Source organism: Aquarana catesbeiana, linkage group LG04 (assembly GCF_042186555.1).
Source record: "Aquarana catesbeiana isolate 2022-GZ linkage group LG04, ASM4218655v1, whole genome shotgun sequence".
NCBI classification, from domain to species: domain Eukaryota; kingdom Metazoa; phylum Chordata; class Amphibia; order Anura; family Ranidae; genus Aquarana; species Aquarana catesbeiana.
The window spans coordinates 43177538-43196300 of NC_133327.1; the positions used below are offsets into that span (position 1 = coordinate 43177538).

Sequence of the window (18763 nt, forward strand, 5' to 3'; positions counted from 1 at the left end):
ATCGAATTGTTGGCCAACAAAACCGTGGAATTTTGTCCGAAGGGTGTTGTATCAAACTTGTCTTGCATACACACGGTCACACAAATGTTGGCCAACAATTACGAACGTAGTGACGTGCTAGACGTACTACGTGGTTTTTCAGCTCTTTAGCACCACCCTTTGGGTTCCTTCTGCTAATTTCATGTTAGTAGAAGTTTGGTGAGTGTTGATTCGCGCTTTTCTTTTCGCGTTTTTCAATTAGCGCTTTTCAGTTTGCGCTTTTCATTTCGTGCTTTTCAGTTCACTTCTGAACGGCCATTCGTTTTGGTTGAATAATGATTTGATTTGGTATATTTTCTATATTTTTGGATGCATAGAATGCACTTTTTGGTTAAGTTCTATTGGCAGATAGCATGTCTAATTTTATTTGTTTTCTTTTTTTAATGCACAATAAAAAAAATTGTGTAGAATAATACTTGGCTATGTGTTTTACTTCAAATGACAGTTTGGAAGTAGGCAGTTACATTTAAAAAAATACAATGTAAAATTGACAAGGAACACCAACATAGTTGTATCTTTGATCTTAAAAACTACGGGATAATGGTGTTGTGGTAACTAAAAAAAAAAAAAGCATAAAAATATTATTCTTGATATCACTAGGGAAAAAAAAGCCTTTGAAAATTCGTTTGCAATAACTCCATCAGTATCACCAGCAAAGCAGCTTCATTATTATCCTATTAAAGAAGAAGAGAATTGTGCGCTGCATTTCCAGATTTCATAATTTGCCGCGCCATGAATGTTAATTCTCCATCACGAACGCTAGTTTACAAGACCGACCGCTTCTGGCTCGTCCTTTCTTCCGAGCATGCGTGTTTGTACTTTGGACTTTTGTCCGACGGGCTTGTGTACACACGCTCGGAAAATCCGACAACACACATTTGAAAATTTGAAAACCTGCTAGCCAACATTTGTCCGCGGAAAATCCGACAACAATTGTCAGATGGAGCATACACACGATCGGATTTACCGCCAACAGCCTGTCATCACACATTTCCTGTCGGAAAGTCCGATCGTGTGTACGCAGCTTAAGACTTTGCACACATTTTGTTTTGATGCACCTGGAATGAATATAGCTGATGTAAAGGTATAAGTAGTTCAACAACTGGAATGGAATACAATGGAAATTGAAGCAAAAGGACTAGGCATTTTAAGCAAGGGTAACATTAAAGGTCTTTTATTTGTTTTTGTACATTTTTTGGTCCCTACAAAAAAAAAGAAAAAGCAGCAAACATTAGTACCAGTAGTAGCAGTACAACAGTAGTGAGAGGAGGTGTGCGCTAGACATGGAGAACGGCTGGATGCTTGTCTAGGTCTGGCTGGCTATCGGGAGAGGAACGGCACAATAAACGTCTAATTGGATTGGAAACGGCTGTGGATTAAGGTGTGCCAGATTCCACTCTGTACAATCAGGCAGCCTCACTGCGGAAGGAAGAACAGAACAACATGGTGAGTAATGTACAGACTCAAAGGGGTTCATTTACTAAAGGCAAATTGACTGTTTACTTTTTTTAAGTTGCACTTTGCAAGGGAATTATCCCCAGAGCTTCGCGAATGAGGCGAAGCTCTGCTAACGTCCATCTTCCAATCATGTACAAACAAAAAGGCAATTTTTTTTTCCTTGCATATTATTGGGTATTCTTTGCAAAGTGAAATTTCACCACATTCACAAATTTTGGCCAAATCTGGGCTAAAGTTTGGCTCAGAAAATCTTGAATATGCAGTTTAGTTCAGTTCCCAAACAGATAACTGAGAGCTGGAGAAAGTGCAGAAAAGGGCAACCAAACTGATAAGAGGCATGGAGGAGCTCAGCTATGTGGACAGATCGGCCACTGGACCTCCAGAAGAATGAACCCCCATCCTGACCAGGTCATTTTTTGCGATATGGCACTGTGTTACTTTAACTGACAATTGCGCGGTCGCACGGCGCTGTACCCAAATAAAATGTATGTCCTTTTTTCTCCACAAATAGAGTTTTCTTTTGGTGGTATGTGATTACCTCTGTGTCTTTTATTTTTTGCGCTATAAACAAAGAATGACTGACAATTTTGAAAAAAAAAAAAAAAAAAAAACAATCTTTTTTACTTTCTGCTCTAAAACATATCCAATAAAAAATGTAAAAAAATCTAATTTCTTCATCAATTTATACCAATATGTATTCTGCTACATACTTTTGGTAACAAAAAAATCCCAAAAAGCCTATATTGATTGGTTTGCGCAAAAGTTATAGTGTCTTTTGGGGATTTTTTTTTTTTTTTTACTAGTAATGGCGGCAATCAGCGACTTATAGTGGAACTGCGATATTGCGGCGACAAATCGGACACTGAACTGACACTTTTGACACTTTTTTTGGGTACCAGTGACATTATTACAGTGAGGAGTGCTACAAATATGCACTGTCACTGTACTAATAACACTGGCAGGAAATGGGTTAACATGAGGGGAGATCAAAGGGTTAACTGTGTGCCTAGCTAATGTTTCAGTGTAGTGGGGGAGGGGCTTTTACTGGAAGGCATGGATCTGTGTTTTTTGCTTCACAGGAACACAGGATCCATGCCTTCTGTACAGACAGAACAGCAATCAGTCTTGTTTCTATTCTATTTTATTCTCTTTGGAAGTGAGAAAACAAATCGAAAACTATTCGAATTCGAAAACTTTTCTAATTCAAATATAAAAACTATTCGAAATTGATTCAAAAACTATTTGAATCAATTCATGATTGGAAAAATTCTAATCGATTTGAATACGAATAATTGAAACAAATTCCGAAAACGAATCAAACAGATTAAACAAATGTATGTAAATAATAAAACAATACATTTTTTTTTTCGTTCTGCACATGTTTAGAATTGTGTATATGGAGGTTTTTTTTTTTTTCTATTGTGGAACTAGATGGACTTGGGTCTTTTTTTAACCCGACTAACTATATAACATTTAACTATGTAATAGAGTCTTGACTGTTACAGTAGGATCAGGGATTGAAATGATAACCCTGCTAACGACACCAACTTGTATGGATTTTCTAACTTGTGACATAGCACATATGTTTATATCCAATTACTTTCTTTTTCCCTGTTTTATTATTATGCATTTTTCTGTATTTTTTTTTCCTGGCACTGAACATTTTTTTCGATTTGTGCCATGTGCCTCAGATATAGGAGATCCTTCAATACTCTACACTGCTGGAGTACTCTGGTCTTCCAGGTTTGTTACATTGAATAAAACTTACATGACTTCTTTCTTAAATCTCTTCAAAGCTTCTTCAGCTACGAGTTCGCCGAACTTTGGATCCTCCATGGTGATGTGTCCAGGCACTGTGAAGGTGAAAGACTCAGAGTCGAAAAGTTTGACTGTGACAGTGGTGTCAGATGGAACCCCTCCGCTGGAGGAATAGGCCTGTGAAAAGAACATAGAACCGTTATTTATTACAAATAACGTATCTGATCACATGGAGGGTCACACCAATAATAATTATACCACAAGGACAGACAGACTGGTTAAAAAGATAGAAAGAGATGCGTGCCGCATACATGTGAGGTACAGTGGGTAAAATAAGTATTTAATATGTCACCATTATTCTAGGTAAATTTATTTGTAAAGGTGCTATTTACATGAAATTTTCACCACGTCGGTAACAACCCACACAATCCGTACATACAAAGAAACCAAAACAAATACGTTCAGAAATGAAGTTATGTGCAATAAAATGGAATGACGCAGGGAAAAAGTATTGAACACACTAACTGAAATATATTTAATACTTGGTACAAAATCCTTTGTTAATGACAGCTTCAAGACGCCTCCTATATGGAGAAACTAGTCGCATGCATTGCTTAGGTGTGATTTTGGCCCATACTTCCACACAGTCTTCAAATCTTGAAGGTTCTGTGGGCCTCTTCTAGGAACTCTGATCTTTAGTATTTTCCATAGATTTTCTATTGTATTCAAGTCAGGTGATTGGCTGGGCCATTCTAGCATCTTTATTTTCTTTCTTTGAAATCAACTGAGAATGAGTTGAAATGATAACCCATAAAAATGGTATGTATTATGGCATCCAAAGAGTTCAATTTTGGTCTCATCTGACCAGACTATGTTCTTCCAGTATTTCACAGGCTTGTCTAAATGTTGTGCAGCAAACTTTAAACGAGCTTCAACATGCTTTTTCTTCAGCAATAAAGAGCGTCTTGCATGGTGAGCGTACATACAGGCCATGTTGAGTACATTACTTATTGTTTTCTTTGAAACAATTGTACCTGCTAATTCCAGGTCTTTCTGAAGCTCTCTACAAGTGGTCCTTGGCTCTTGGACAACTCTGATAGTACTTCTCACTCCGCTCTCAGAAATCTTGTGAGGAGCACCTGGTCATGGATGGTTTATGCTGAATACTCTTTCCACTTCCAGATTATGGCCCCAACAGTGCTCAATGAAACATTCAATAGTTTAGAAATTCTTCTGTAACCAATGCCATAAGTATGTTTTGCAACAATAAGGGTGCAAAGGTCTTGAGAGAGCACTTTGCTTTTACCCATCATGAGATGTTTCTTGTGTGACACCTTGGTAATGTTTTTATAGGCCATCAGTTGAGACTGAACAACTAGGGTGGTGGCAGTGGATGGATTGCTTCCCTCCCCAAAAAAATATACCACCAGCCGCCACTGCTTTGTAAGTATGGATTGCATGGTTTGTTACCGACATGTGGTGAAAATTTCATGTCAATAGCACCTTTAGAAAAATGTTTACCTAGAAAAATGGTGACATACAGTACATAAAGAAGGGAAAGGAAAGGGAAAAGAAGAGAGAAACGAAAGGAAAAAGGAGAAAGAAAAAAATGAAGGTGAGGGAGAGGAGAGGAGAGGGAAAAGCCAAAAAGGAAAGGAGGGGGAAAGAAAGAAAAGAAAGAAAGAACTAGTACTCACTGTAGACACTTGGAAGATTCCTTTCATGTCATTGTCAGTGAGGTTGGCCAGCCTGGACACCCAGCTGTACTGGTGACTCAGGTCCTCCAGGAGTCCAGTGGTATTCAGCATCTTCTCTCGGAATCTCTGCAGCAGATCATCATATAGCGTGGTATACTTCTCTGCTAAGCGAACAGAGTCTTCAAATTTCTCTCGCAGTTTTTCTTGCATCGTATTCTTCCCTGAGCAATCTGACATGGGCAAGAAAATAAGACAAATTGTCAAATATATCATCATTAAACTTTAGAAAGTAATCCCATCTTCCATAAGATACCCTTTTAGGTGGTATGGGACATCAGGCTGGAGAGGTTGCGTAAACCAAGCCAATTTACTTAAAGTGTGTCTAAACCGTAGAACAAAAATGCCATATATTACAAGTCCTTCGATGTGGTGGCTGCATTAGCTTTATTTTTTCCACTTTGTTCATCTATGGGGGAACAGTGCTGTCACACTAGGCTGCCCTCCTGATTTGGACAACAAATATGCCCAACACTCTTCATCTTTATTACAAAGGAAGAGGTGTTTTCTATCTCACAGGAGACAGCTAGAAAGGCTGATAACATTGTTTGAGATGTCAGTTCAGGATACTACCAGGACACTGCAGCTCAACAAGTATTTTTCTGTACTGCAGAGAATTTTCTTAGCTTGAAAAAAGAAAACAAATGCAGCCACATCTCAGGACCGGTAAGCTGCAATATATTCTTTTTTTTGTTCTTGAGTTTTGATCTACTTTAATGCTGACCACACAGATTGCTGTCAGGATGTCCTATCTATTTGCAGTTTGTTGCTCCAGTCTTTTGCATACACATATATGACTTGTTTTGAGGAAAGTTGATCACCCAGAATTAATTTTATACTGAGACAGCTGGTGCCGCATTGCGCTCACTCACTATGCACAAGAAGGCATGGTCGCCTAATATAATCTTGTATGTTTGTAGAAAGATCTTTTGTTAGATGTCTTTTGGATGATCTTAATGTTTATAGGCAGTTGTAGATGCGTCATGATTAAAGCTTCAGAAACTGGGACAGGATGATCTTTCTGGCAGATATAACACCCTCCAGCACGTCCTGGGTCTGCTCCTTCAAACTGGTCATAATTGGAACACATGGAGAACTTGGATCTTGGAAGTGGTGGACCTGCCAAGCACTCTGCTGCTGATCTGAATGAAAAAATTGCTCCTGGTAGGGTACATGTCATTACCATTATACAGGGGGAGATTTACTAAAGTTGGAGAGTGCAAAATCTAGTGCAGCTCTGCATAGAAACCACTCAGCTTCCATGTTTTATTGTCAAAGCTTAATTGAACAAGCTGAAGTTAGAAGATGATTGGCTACCATGCACGGCTGCACCAGATTCTGAGTGCTCCAGTTTTAGTAAATCTGCCCCATAGACTCTGCAAGTGCAGTTGCTCCAGAGCTTAGTAAACTAGGTAAATCTTCACTTTGCAAAGAATACCCAATCACATGCAAGTAAAATGAAAAAAAAAAATGCATTTTTGCTTCCACATGATTAGATGATAGAAGTCAGCAGAGCTTCTGCTCATTTACTAAGCACTGGAGCAATTGCACTTGCAGAATGCAACTGCACTTTGCAAAGTGCCCAGTCTATTTGCCTTTAGTAAATCCAACCATAATGCCGCATACACACGATCGGACTTTTCGACGGGAAATGTTGGATGTGAGCTTGTTGGCTGAAAGTCCGACCGTGTGTATGCTCTATCGAACATTTGTTGTCTGACTTTCCGCCAACAATTGTTGGCTAGCAGGTTCTCAAATTTTCTGCCAATAAAACTTTGTTGACGGATTTTCCGAGCGTGTGTACACAAGTCGTTCGCACAAAAGTTCACGCATGCTCGGAATCAAGTACGAGCCGGAAGCGCTCGGTCTTGTAAAACTAGCGTTCGTAATGGAGATATCACATGACTATTGAACTTCCTTTTTATCGGCTCATCGTACGTCTTGTACGTCACTACGTTCCCACTTTCGTAATTATTGGCCAACATTTGTGTGACCATGTGTATGCAAGACAAGCTTGAGCCAACAACCTTCGAACAGAAAGTCCGAACGTGTGTACGGGGCATTAGTGTAATTTTTGTCTGATGCTTCATTCCTCTTCTGTCAGCATAAATCTCTTCTGACAAGTTTTCCTGACACCAAGAGAAAAAAAGGTGACAGGGGAGGATCTCCAACTGATTGACAGCCTCAGCTCTGTTCCTGTGTGCTGTGTGAAGGGGGGGGGGGGGTTCTTTCCTCCAATCAGCTCTCAGAGCTCTCCTCACTGAGTTCTACAGAGTGTAACTTCAACTCTCCACCCCCTTTCCACCTAGTAGATATCCCGGGTATGATGAAGTTTGAAACACAAAATCATACATTATAATATAATAAATAAATATAAATAATTAAAAAAATAATAATATGATAATAATAAAATACATTTCCCCACAATTCACTATCGCTCAATTCTGCAAGTGTTCTAATTTACTATTGCTGTTTTCTAGCTGGTCTAAAGCCACTTTTGACGTAAAGGGACACTTTTTGGTTGCCATGGTATGGACAATCTCAGGTTTCCAGGCAGAAAGAACAGTATATGTAATATAAAACTGCATGCAGGGCATGGGCCAAAACACTGGGGACAAAAGGGAAGTGATTACAGTACTGTATGTGTTATGATTATTACATTTTTTTGAATTTGCCTCCAGGCTCCGCCCCCGTGCATCGCAACGGTCGCAGGAAACGGAGCCTGGCACAGAGAGGCTTCAGGCAGAGGACGGAGCCCGCAGACACCGCTGGGGGATATCGCAGGATCCTGGTGACAACATAAGTAACCTGCACCAGGATCCTGAGATGTAATCCCGAGTGTGGCTCTGGGTTACCGCTAATGGTGCAGAAATTTAAACCCGAGCCACACTCGGGAATACCGTCAGGGAGGCTACATGGATGTAGAAAAGACTGGAGGTAAACAGGTACAACCTATGTAGGAGGATTTGTTTCATCTCTGTGTATCACCTTAGGCCAGTCACTTCACTGGGTATATGTCAAGAGTTTTCACCATTTTAAGTATGAAGAGGACCTAATACATCTTGATAAAGAGAGTTGGCTTCTAAGATGCCTGTGTGTCCGACACTTTTTTAATATCCTTAATCCACATGAATCCATCCAGATGTTTTTTCAAGGATTGGTTTAGAGTGCGGAAGAGCTAAAACCTCGATTTGTTCTTTTTTTTTTAATTGCCTGTGTACTCCAATGGGAGATTTCCTCTCATTCCCTATTTCAGTACCTGCTGTCACTTATTGGGATGGGAAGTCAGAGAAAATGTAGCTCTTAGAGGATAAGTGCACTTTAAAATAAAGTGTATTTATCCTTTTTGCCCCCTTTCCCTTCCCCAGACCTAATCTAAACCACCCCCCATCCCCTCCACAGATGCATATTTACCTTGTTCCAAGGACCGCAATTCCACTTTCTGTTTAGGTTCAGAGGTAAAAGTCTTCACTGTCCTGGCCTTACCTGCGCATTACAGCCTCACAAACTTCTATGGGATCATCTCCGATTATCTCCAGACTCAGGATACAGTAGTCCCTTAAAGGTCTACTGCCCTAATGCCCAGGTAAGGCCAGGACAGTGAAGACTGAATCACAGCTTTTAGTTTGAGGTATCAAAAGCCCAAACGTTTTCATATTAGATGGAGAGAGAAATTGGTAAAACCCCTGTCAAGTTTTGTGTCATATTCAAGAGATTTCCCTTCACTTCCGATCCTTTATACACAAGTAGAAGTGAGACTAAATTTCTCCAAAGTTCCCCATTAGACAGACCTCACCAGAATAAGTGGTCCCATTGAAAGATTTATTTTCTTATTCAGTACTGGTAACAACTCAAAATGTTGGATTTTTGATCACCTTTATTTCTGGTGACAATAGCCAACAGGACAAATAGAGAGGGTGAATTTTCCCTAATCGAAACATAACAGCAATAAACATCTGACAGAGGCTTTAGCCTCTTACCGCTGTATCCAAAACCAAAAAAATAAAAGGTTTTGCTTTTAAATTTAAAGAAGCTCTAATTCATCCCCCAAAAAATCATAATGGCAGTTCCCTGCAAAACAAGAGGAACAACTCAGCTCTTTGGTGGCCAGTGTCTCCTACCTTTGCTATGTTCGAGTGCTTCAGACTCTTCAGCATTCAACACTCCTGGGATTATCCACACCTGCTGTACCTATTATGAGAGGCTACCACCATCCTTGCTGGATTTTTTTTTTCATTTAAATTATGAAGTATGTACCAGGAGGGCGAGAATGCCCAAAACTCCCAGGTGGACAGGAACAGAGCCAGGAGATATGGAAGGGAGACCTCAATGCTGGAGCATCCAAGCCATTTATGAAGCCATGCGCTCTGTCTATAACTAAAGCCTCGTACACACAATCGGATTTTCGGCAGGGAATTGTGTGATGACAGACTGCCCTAAAATCCGACCGTTAGTACGCTGCATCAGACAATTGTTGTCCAACTTTCCGCCAACAAATGTTGGATGGCAGGCTAGTACATCTTCGGCAGACAACGGTCTGTTGTCAGATTTTCCTATGGCGTGTACACAAGTCCGTCACACAAAAGTCAAAAGTACAAACACGCATGCTTGGAATCAATGCTCATCAAACACGACATTAGCACAAGGTCCCGAAAGGGTGGCGCTCAAGAGCTGAAATTCCACGTAGTACGTCGCTATGTTTGTGTTTGTTGACCAACAATTGTGTACCGTTTGTATGCAAGACAAGTTCCTGGCACACGCCCTTCGGACAAAAGTTTGACGCTCTGTTGGCCAACAATCCGATCATGTGTACGAGGCGTAGCCTCCCTGATGGTAATCCGGAGTGTGGCTCAGGGTTAAATTTCAGTCCCATTAGCGGTAACCCCTGAGCCACACTCGGGATTGCATTGCAGGATCCTGGTGCAGCTTTACTTACCTTGTCCCCAGGATCCTGCGATGTCCCCCGCTGTGTCCGTGGGCTGTGTCTCCTCCGAAGCCTCTCTGTGCCAGGCTCCATTCCCTGCGAGCGGCGCGACGCACGGGGGCGGAGCCTGGCGGCAAATTAAAAAAAATGTAAAAACCATAACACATACAGTACTGTAATCTTACAGATTACAGTAATGTATGAAATTATTTCACATCCCTTTTGTCCCCAGTGCTTTGGCCCATGCCCTGCATGCAGTTTTATATGATATATACTGTTCTTTCTGCCTGGAAACTGGAGATTGTCCATAGCAACCAAAAAGTGTCCCTTTATGTCAAAAGTGGCTTTAGATCAGCTAGAAAACAGCAATAGTAAATTAGAACACTTGCAGAATTGAGCGATAGTGAATCGTGGGGAAATTTATTTTATTATTATTAATTTATTTTTTTTTTTAATTATTTATATTTATTTATTATATTATAATTTATGTTTTTGTGTTTCAAACTTCATCATACCCGGGTTATCTACTAGACTCTTGTTTGGACAGATTTAAGTGTGTTATTGTTAAGAATTACAGACCTACAATATAAAACGCCAAATTTCCATGCAAAATAATTGTACCGCTTTCAGCACCTAAAATCCGAAATAATCATACCGCCAGGGAGGTTAAGGCTGCTTTCACACTGCTCGTTTTTTTGTAATTTGGTACGCATATTTGACACTCTACACAGAGTGCTTCGTCATAGCCAGTCATATGACTACTCTTTGATGTCCAACTACCACAGCATTGCCAGCACCTGGACTTCTAGACTGAAGGAGATGCCTTTTACTTTGATTTGACCCACCTGGAGCGGTGATACTCTCTCTCTACTTGGATTTCTGGACTTTGCATACTGTATATATAGCCCACCCAGGATCGGGTTTCCTCTGGTTTCTTCAATTAAAACCAGAATTTACATATTATTTTTCACGTGGAATTGGCTTTCACTTTATATGGACTTTATTTTGATTTTCCTACATTTCATTTAGAATTTTTTACATCCTTTGATCTATATTAATATTTTGATTTGATCACTGTCACACACATCTGTGCAAGTTTGTAATTGATTTAACCAATTTTTTATGGTATAACATGAATTAATACAACCCCATAATTTTAACACTACGCTATTGTGCAGCCCTCTGGACAAGTTGGGGGCTTCACTTGTGACTCCCCACTAAGTTGACCAGTAGGCAGAATTCTTTGCTGCTTTGTAGTTACAGAATACAATACATCAGGGTAAAATAGCCACAGCTCTGGCTTCTCGATGAGAAAAATAACTTTTCAAATAATTTATCTTCTTAGAAACTTTTAATTTCTATTTCATTTTTAAAATACTGTATGTTCAGTATGGTGACAAAACAGGCAATTCTCTTGCCAAGACACACGTTTTTATAATTAGATGAATTAGTGAAGTATGTTGCAGTCGGGTCCTGTCCTCCGGGAGATATCCGGTGTCCGCATCTCTCTTCGGATTACACAGGAAGAAAAGCCATTGCCCTTTTCAGATATTCCATCCCACTTTTATCAGTCACCTTGCACATCATCTCCTGAAAGTTGTTGCAAGCCTGGCTCTGGTGTGAAATAAACTCAGATAATCTCGGTTTTCAGTTTCACAGCTCCGAACAGAAATTGGCCAGCGGTCGGAAATACGATCTCGTAAATTTCTATGCGGCTTTACTGAGGACTGGGAGATGGAATTGTAAGTTCTGCTGCTTTTGTGTGCAGGAAACCTGAACTGTTTGTGTTTGTTATGTATCCAAATTTTACTTTCTCCGCTGAGACAGAACTCAAGATAAGAAAAGGTCTTCTCAAAGTAAACCAGTGTCATGAAATAAATCTATCCCCCAACACCCAACAGTATAGCAGGCTCCCTTAGATGTCTTAAAGTTGAAGTTTAATGGACAAAAAGATATGTTCCTCCACCTTTGGTGAGAAACCCTTCTGGACAAATATTCAGAATCTCATTACCAAGGTTAAACTACATCAACTAGACGAAGACCCTCTTCAGATGTTATTTCATGCTACCCATCTTTCTGTGGGTAAGTACAAGTGATTCATGATGCGTTATTTGTTCAAAGTTGGTAAAAGCCTTATACCTCAACACTGGAAAACCTTGGTGGTTCCCATAGTTAGAGAATGGATACTCATGTAGCACCACCCCCGTAGGAGCTACTTGAGTATTACCCAGATAGCCCTTACTTCTTAATTGGCAGCCAGGTACAAGGTATTTTCTGCAGCCAAGTATACACACTTTAGCTCGATGTAGTCAAAGACCAGTTTAGTTGTGTTGTTTTGTAGTTTGATTTTAGAGGAACTTGGATAGGGTAAGGGATTTGCAGTAGGATACTACAGAACAAAACTATTCACAACTTGAGGACTCTAGCTGATCTAGAATTGAGCAGTAGGTGAAGTCCCTTGCTGGGAGCTGATGGCAGACTTCTCCTATGTAGCAGTGTAGTAATAGAGTATGAGCAATGGCTCTTGTAGTGAAGGACAGTTAGACAAAGCTCTTCAGAACACTAGCCAGTGATCTCTTTAGTTCGACCCTTGGCTGTATTGGCACAAAGGGGTAGCCAAAAGAACAGGCCCCTAGATCTTTGGTCTGTACTCACAGGAGTCGCTAACAGATCCTCCCAGGCATGGCTCCCCTTCAGTCAGCTCTTCAGAAGCAGCCGGGGTTACTCCTCCATTTTAGCTTCAGGCCCACCTGAGGCCACATGGCAGCAGGTGCCTGGAGGAGGCAAGCCTGCCTCACCCCTGGCTGGTGCAATCCACTATCTGGGAAGGACCCAGAGCTCAGGTGTTCCTTGAATATATAGACCTATCCCAGCATACTCAGGGGTTCCTCACCTGCAATTGACTGAGACTGCACATATATTCATGCTGCCTATTTGCCTAACTCCTAGCCATGTTCCAGAAAGCTCTACTAGTCTTTAGAAGGCAGGAGGAGCCCAGGAAAACTTAACAACACCAGAACACCAGTCTTAACTAATGAATTGCAGCATTCTGTTAAGCAGACATGCTAAAGATAGATTTGCCTCTAGTCCCACCGTTAGGCGGACGGGCAAACTACACTAATCTAACTATTTACATCTAGCACCAATGCTAGGAGGGTGCTACACTCAAGATGCGAGACATACAGCTAGTGGTGGAATGGAGGTATCCAGGGCTTTTTTTCTCAAACAATAGGTGCTGGAACTCAATCATGACCCCCCAAAACCGCTCCCCTACACACAACCTCCAAATCACATCAAATAGTGGGTCTGGTCAATCAAATTTCATGAACAGTAGGAGGGTCTTAAATACCAGGATTGCATTACACACAGAGTGCAGAGCTGTCACTTGTAAACACAAAAGTCCGGTGACTTTTAGTGATAGTGGTGGGCAGGGAGCAGAGGGTCTGAGCCAGAGGTGGTGGAACTGAGTTCCACCAAGTTCCCCTTGAAAAAAAGCCCTGGAGGTATCAATGTACCGATAGAAAAACACAATTTTATACGATTTGGGCATTGTGAATACATTTTACCCACTATGACACCTACTCTCAATTGATGTCATAATCCTTTTGAATATTAATCAGAATTCTTTCACTTTACAAGGCATTCCTTCACTGTGCTTGGCAATGGACAGAAAGTTAGGTCATTCAAAGATCTCACAGCTGTTGGGCTCTCCTCTCCCTTCGGGGAGACTAGAGTTCCTCTCCAACCCCTTCTCTTTTTTTTTTCTTTTTTTTTTCTGATCCTTACCTTCGTTCCTTTTTTCCCTCTCTCCCTATATCCTACCTAGCCTTTTCCACAATTTAGTGTCTCTATGTTTGTTACGCGGCTAGACATGGAATCCTGTTATTGACCTGTTTTTGGCCCACACAAAATGTTGTCTTTGTTGCCTTCTATATCTTTTGTATTGAGGATGTATTTACTGTGTAACCTGAGGGGGTGCTTTTTCACATGTTTGTATGCTTGAAGGGGCAGGAAGGACCAGACAATCACATGAACATTCCGATTGCTTGTCACGGTGGTCACATGATCGGGAGCCGCATATGGTCAGCATGTGGGTGTTAAAGCCCACCCTCTTTGCCGCCACACATATTTGTTACATATTGGCAAGAGGTTAAATACAGAATTGAAATTTCACTTTTCAAAATCCTGCATTTATCTCCGGCAGCTGCAGAAATCTGTAGACTGACCACACTGGAAGCTAGCAATATTCAGACATCTGGTAATGCACTGTTTAGCCTGATTAATTTCTGAAATCTGGCTATTTCTGTATTCTGGCGTGATGTCCCATGTTCAAAGAACATTTATTTATTGATCAGGTGAGAGCCAGTTTGCATTTCCAGTTTACAGACTCTGCTGTCAAGTGAAAGCTTGGGACCTCCCCTGGTGATCGGGAATGGTTACTGCAGTTCCTGATCACATGATCACCATAACAGCAATCATATGTTAAACACATAGGCTGGTTTACACGCAAACCTGCTTTACTATACTGTCCAAGTACCACACACAAGGAAAGGTAATGTGAGAGCTAAAGCCAGTAGGCTGCAATTTTTTAAAGAGCAATTTTAAAAATTCAAGTTTTCAATGTCAAATTCAAAATTCAAGTTAAAAAAAGTTTGCCTTTCTGTCAGTCTTTAATAAAAAAGCTGAGCAAGGAATTTCTTAAAATAATGTACCAAAAAAAAGCCTTATATGTCTTTAAAAATATTAAGGTTTAAATCTGAATACCAGGCACAAAAAATGTGCATTTAATATATTTCTCCAATAGCCACAAAGGATATAAATCTACTCTATGCACAAAAAATGCATTTATAAACCCATGTATAACCTTGTAAAAGTAGCAGTGACATCATCACTGTACTGTACATAGCCTGTGCAGAGAGCAGAGCTGTTGGAGGGAACCAGCAGGCCCCACCCACTACAGGCTGCCTGCAGAAAACTACAGGAGGAGGTGGAGACAAGACCAGTCACCCTGCACAAGAAGAGGCGGCAGCAGTGACTGGTCTTTATTACAGGAAGCTCCTGCATAGAGGTAAAGTCTCACACTGGATTACTGCACAGATCTTGAAAAAATACACAAAGCACTCCAAGATTCAAAAAGAGTACACATGACTCTTGTTGTATTTAGACAATATTTGTTCATCTCAGAGTTTAGCTTCAACTAAATTACAGGTGCTTTAAACAAAAGTTGTGCAAAGCCTTACTGTTTGTTTTCTTTATAAAGCAGCCAAAGCCTAAGTAGAAAAGGGAGGCCCGGAGAAAAAAAGAGAGAAAAGACATGGACGGAGGGCTGGCATGATAGGGGTTAAAGGGGTTTGGGTAAAGCAGGGCTTTCAGCCTAGCTGACAGGAAAACATAAGTGGTGTGACTCACTTGATTGGTGTCTAAGACAGGAATAGGAGGAGCTACAGGGAATAGCCAAGCTAGGGGTCTTAGGAGGGCTTCAGTCGGAGGGAAGCCACGTTGGTGAAAATTTGCTCCTGCACATGCTCAGAGGTTGAGGCCTCTGGAGCACAGGAATCCCTGGGCCAGCACCGATTTGAGAGCCCCTTCAGCAGTGCCTGCAAGGACACCTGAAATGCTTCTCAGCTGAAGTGCTGGTGAAGCCCGGAAAAAAATCCTCTGCCTTGGCTGGTGGCCATTGCATCATCTCAGCAGGACCAGTATCTGCACCTCTGAGCAGGACTCCTCCTCTTAGGTGGCTCGGCGCCAGAGTGTGAGAGTTGGCCTGGGGTCCTGTGAGGCCGGTGTCCCTTTCAGAGCCCCCTGATCAGCAGGCTGCGGGAAGAGGACCTCGGCTGTGTGGGGGGAGGAGAGTTCGGCTTCCAGGCACCCGTCTGGCAGGGGAAGAGCCCGACTTTTACTGGCAGTAGCGGGTCTGGGCTCCGACAAACGGTGGCGGTGGATGACATCAGCGGCGGCCAGGCGGTGTGTCCCGGCTGGCCTGGAGGGGCAAGCTAGAGCCTGAACGATCCTGCAGTTGACAGCGTGCACCTCGGCCACCCAGAGGGTGTGAGCAGCGATGCAAGCAGAGCCTGAGGAAGTCAGACAAGTGCAGGCAGCGCTAGAGGTGTCTACAGTGGCTGGGGGATATGGGGATCCGGGCGCAGCCTGGTGAGTATATGTGCTTGCTTGCTTCTACTCCTATGGTAATTTTTCCTATCATTTGGGGGGGGGTGACACAGTCATGGTTTCTGCTGAAGTGAGGGCCAGTGGTTGGCATGCCTTGGGACCATTCTTTGTGGCTTGTGTCCTCCGCAGGAGGCTGAGGCCCACTGCTGCTTTGGATACTCGGGGACGGTAGCTGCACACGGGGGGGGGGGGTTGCCGTTCAACCCTTTGCCGCTTTTTTGCTATGGCTGTGGTTTTTTTCTGCCGCTGCAGAGGATGTGAGGCTATTTATGGGGGCTGGAGGCGTTGCGGCAATAAGTTGGTGGATGGGGTACTGTTTGAGCATTCCGCGCAGTGTGGGGTGTACAGTCGTTTTTTTGGGCCAATTGGGTGCACACTTGGAATTGCGGTTTAGGGAGTGATTCGGCCGGTGAGGAGGTGACCAATGTTTTCATGGCTGCGGCCTGAGTTGCCTTCCATGGATGGGTGATAGGGGCAGGAGGGGCAGTAAGCGGCGTACATATCAGTGGCTTCCATGGATACATTGTTTGACTGCCCATAGACGATTGCTCTTTTGGCTCGTGTTAGTGGGGAGAATGCCTTGGAGCAAATTTTCTGTGCTGTTTCGTTACCTAGGTTAGAGAGGCTCATCGCGACTGAGGAAGACTTGATTGGTGGTGCTTGGCTGAAGTGTTCTACCAACATATGTAGTCGGTCTTACTGTGTGGGGATCCCATGAGCGCCCAGTGTTAGGGACTTATACCTGGGCTGAATGTTTGTTTTCGGTCGGAGGCCAGGATCCAATACGTCGGGACCAGGGGGTATTGCTGGCTGTGTAATGGGAGCATATGCTTGTTTGGAGCGCTGTATCAATTTAGCAGGAGTGCTCGGGCTGTGGTAGTTCCCACTCTTTTGTTCTGTGTGTTAGTAGATCTAAGGGATGATCAGGGTCTGAGGTCGGTGTCCTTGCACCTCAAAATGTGGTTGGGGTAAATTGGCTTTCAGGCGCATGGTGCTCCTTTTTTCCGCCCCCCATTGGATAATTTGGTGTTTTTTTCTCCTTTGGGGGTCATCCCCAAGGGGTTACCCAACACCTTCTGGCTACTACGCCACATGTCTTGTCCCGGGGGTGTGCTGGTCAAACTACATCTTGTCAGAATGCGCCAGGTGTTATATACGTCCTTCGATACGGCAGTGTGTCGGGTCCTGCATTGTGCTTGGGCTGCCATGTTGGCGAAAGTGCTGATATTGACTCTGATTTTTGTTGCTGACTGTGCATACTGACTGTCTCCATTGATTTGGAGGTCATGGGCTTGGCTCGCTTCCAGCCCAGGGGGTGTTCCTTTTCTTGCGCATTGTTTGCAACGTTTTGTTTTCTGCAATGGGGGGGACATTATTCGTTTTTCAATACACTACTTGACTGATTTCCTGTGTACTGGCCCTGTTGCTTCTAATTGTTGCAGGGTGCTGTTGGATAGTTCCTGATAAGACAGCCCCCCCCACTGCTTACCTTCTGGGGGATTCTGTCGGATACTTTGGCAATGTGGGGTAAGCTTGCGAATGCTGCACTGGTGATTTGACTTGGGAGATTTTGGCGGCTCGGATGCATAAATAAGTGAGTTTGCAGCAGCCGCAGCTGCAGCCGCTTTAAAAATCTCTTTAGCCTGCTGTGGAAAGAGAGAAAGATTACCGCTCCAGGAGGACAAACAAATGGTGAACCTCTCTTTCGGTTCGGGAGTCGTAGGTGCTGGCAATTGCTAGTAGCAATAAACAGGAACTGGTTCTGGACAGCCGCACACTTGAAAAATCGCCTTGTTTATTTGAAAATTCACATCAAATTCAAAAGATGAAAAACACAGCAGGCAAAAGAGCTGACGTTTCGCACTCACATTAGTGCTTAATCAAAGCTATTTTTGTCTGCTGCGTTTTTCATCTTTTGAATTTGATGTGAATTTTCAAATAAACAAGGCGATTTTTCAAGTGGCTGTCCAGAACCAGTTCCTCTTTAGCCTGCTGTGTCGGGCCTACTGACTGTGCTTTTTCAATCATCGTTTTCTTGCAGTGGCTGTCGATGGCGCTTGGGCATCTGGTCATTGTTTTTTGCTTTACTGGGGATGGTTAGGCATCCTTTGGGCCGCTGGCTTGGTGGGTAGTTGGGTTTACTGGACATTTGTGTCTTTTGTTAGTTTAATATGGTTCTCTGTTGACCTGTGGGGGTTTTTTGTCATTTAGCAATGAAGAATTTGTGTTCACGGTGCTGATTTGGGGGAGGGCGTGTCCGTGTCATCGCATATGCGGTCTGGTCACTTAGAATTGGTATAGTCTTATTGGCGTTTGATTTCTTTTGTTCATGTGGTCCTTGTGCCTGGTTGTCCTTATTCCTGATTGCTGCTTTTTCTCGGTCTTCGTGGGACGGGTTTCGCTCTCGGGCTCTATGAGTGGTACTTGAGAGTTCCTTGCTGGTATTGGCTGGGTAGGGTTGCGGTTCCCCTGACTTCTGATCTTTGGTTCGGGAGCAGGCTATGTGGCGTTACTTGCCGGATGTGAGATGATGAGTTGGGTTCGGCCCGTAGGTTGGGGCGGAGTTATTTCAGAGTGGGTGGATAGCCCCCCGCTGCCAATTAATTGGGCATTGGGGTGATAGGTGTTTTAGTGTTGGCTTTGCACTGCACTCGGGCGGGGT

The 18763-nt window shown here is 42.7% G+C and overlaps 1 protein-coding gene across 1 annotated transcript; it reads right to left on the reverse strand.

Moving 5' to 3' along the window:
• Nucleotides 1–1197: 1197 nt before the first annotated feature.
• LOC141139207 (clusterin-like) lies at nt 1198–5206 on the reverse strand. The gene is made up of 3 exons (XM_073625125.1): nt 4953–5206; nt 3266–3432; nt 1198–1458 (listed from the first exon to the last, which is right to left on the reverse strand). Exons 1-3 carry the CDS (start codon nt 5187–5189, stop codon nt 1446–1448), a joined length of 417 nt encoding a protein of 138 aa, XP_073481226.1. The 5' UTR covers nt 5190–5206; the 3' UTR covers nt 1198–1445.
• Nucleotides 5207–18763: the final 13557 nt, after the last annotated feature.

What these genes read in the sequence shown, in the direction of transcription:
- LOC141139207 (XM_073625125.1), bottom strand. Translation starts at nt 5,189, where the DNA reads ATGTCAGATTGCTCAGGGAAGAATACGATGCAAGAAAAACTGCGAGAG. An exon ending in GAATCTTCCAAGTGTCTACA is followed by an intron (nt 3,433 to 4,952) that starts GTGAGTACTAGT and finishes TTCTTTTCACAG; the next exon opens with GCCTATTCCTCCAGCGGAGG.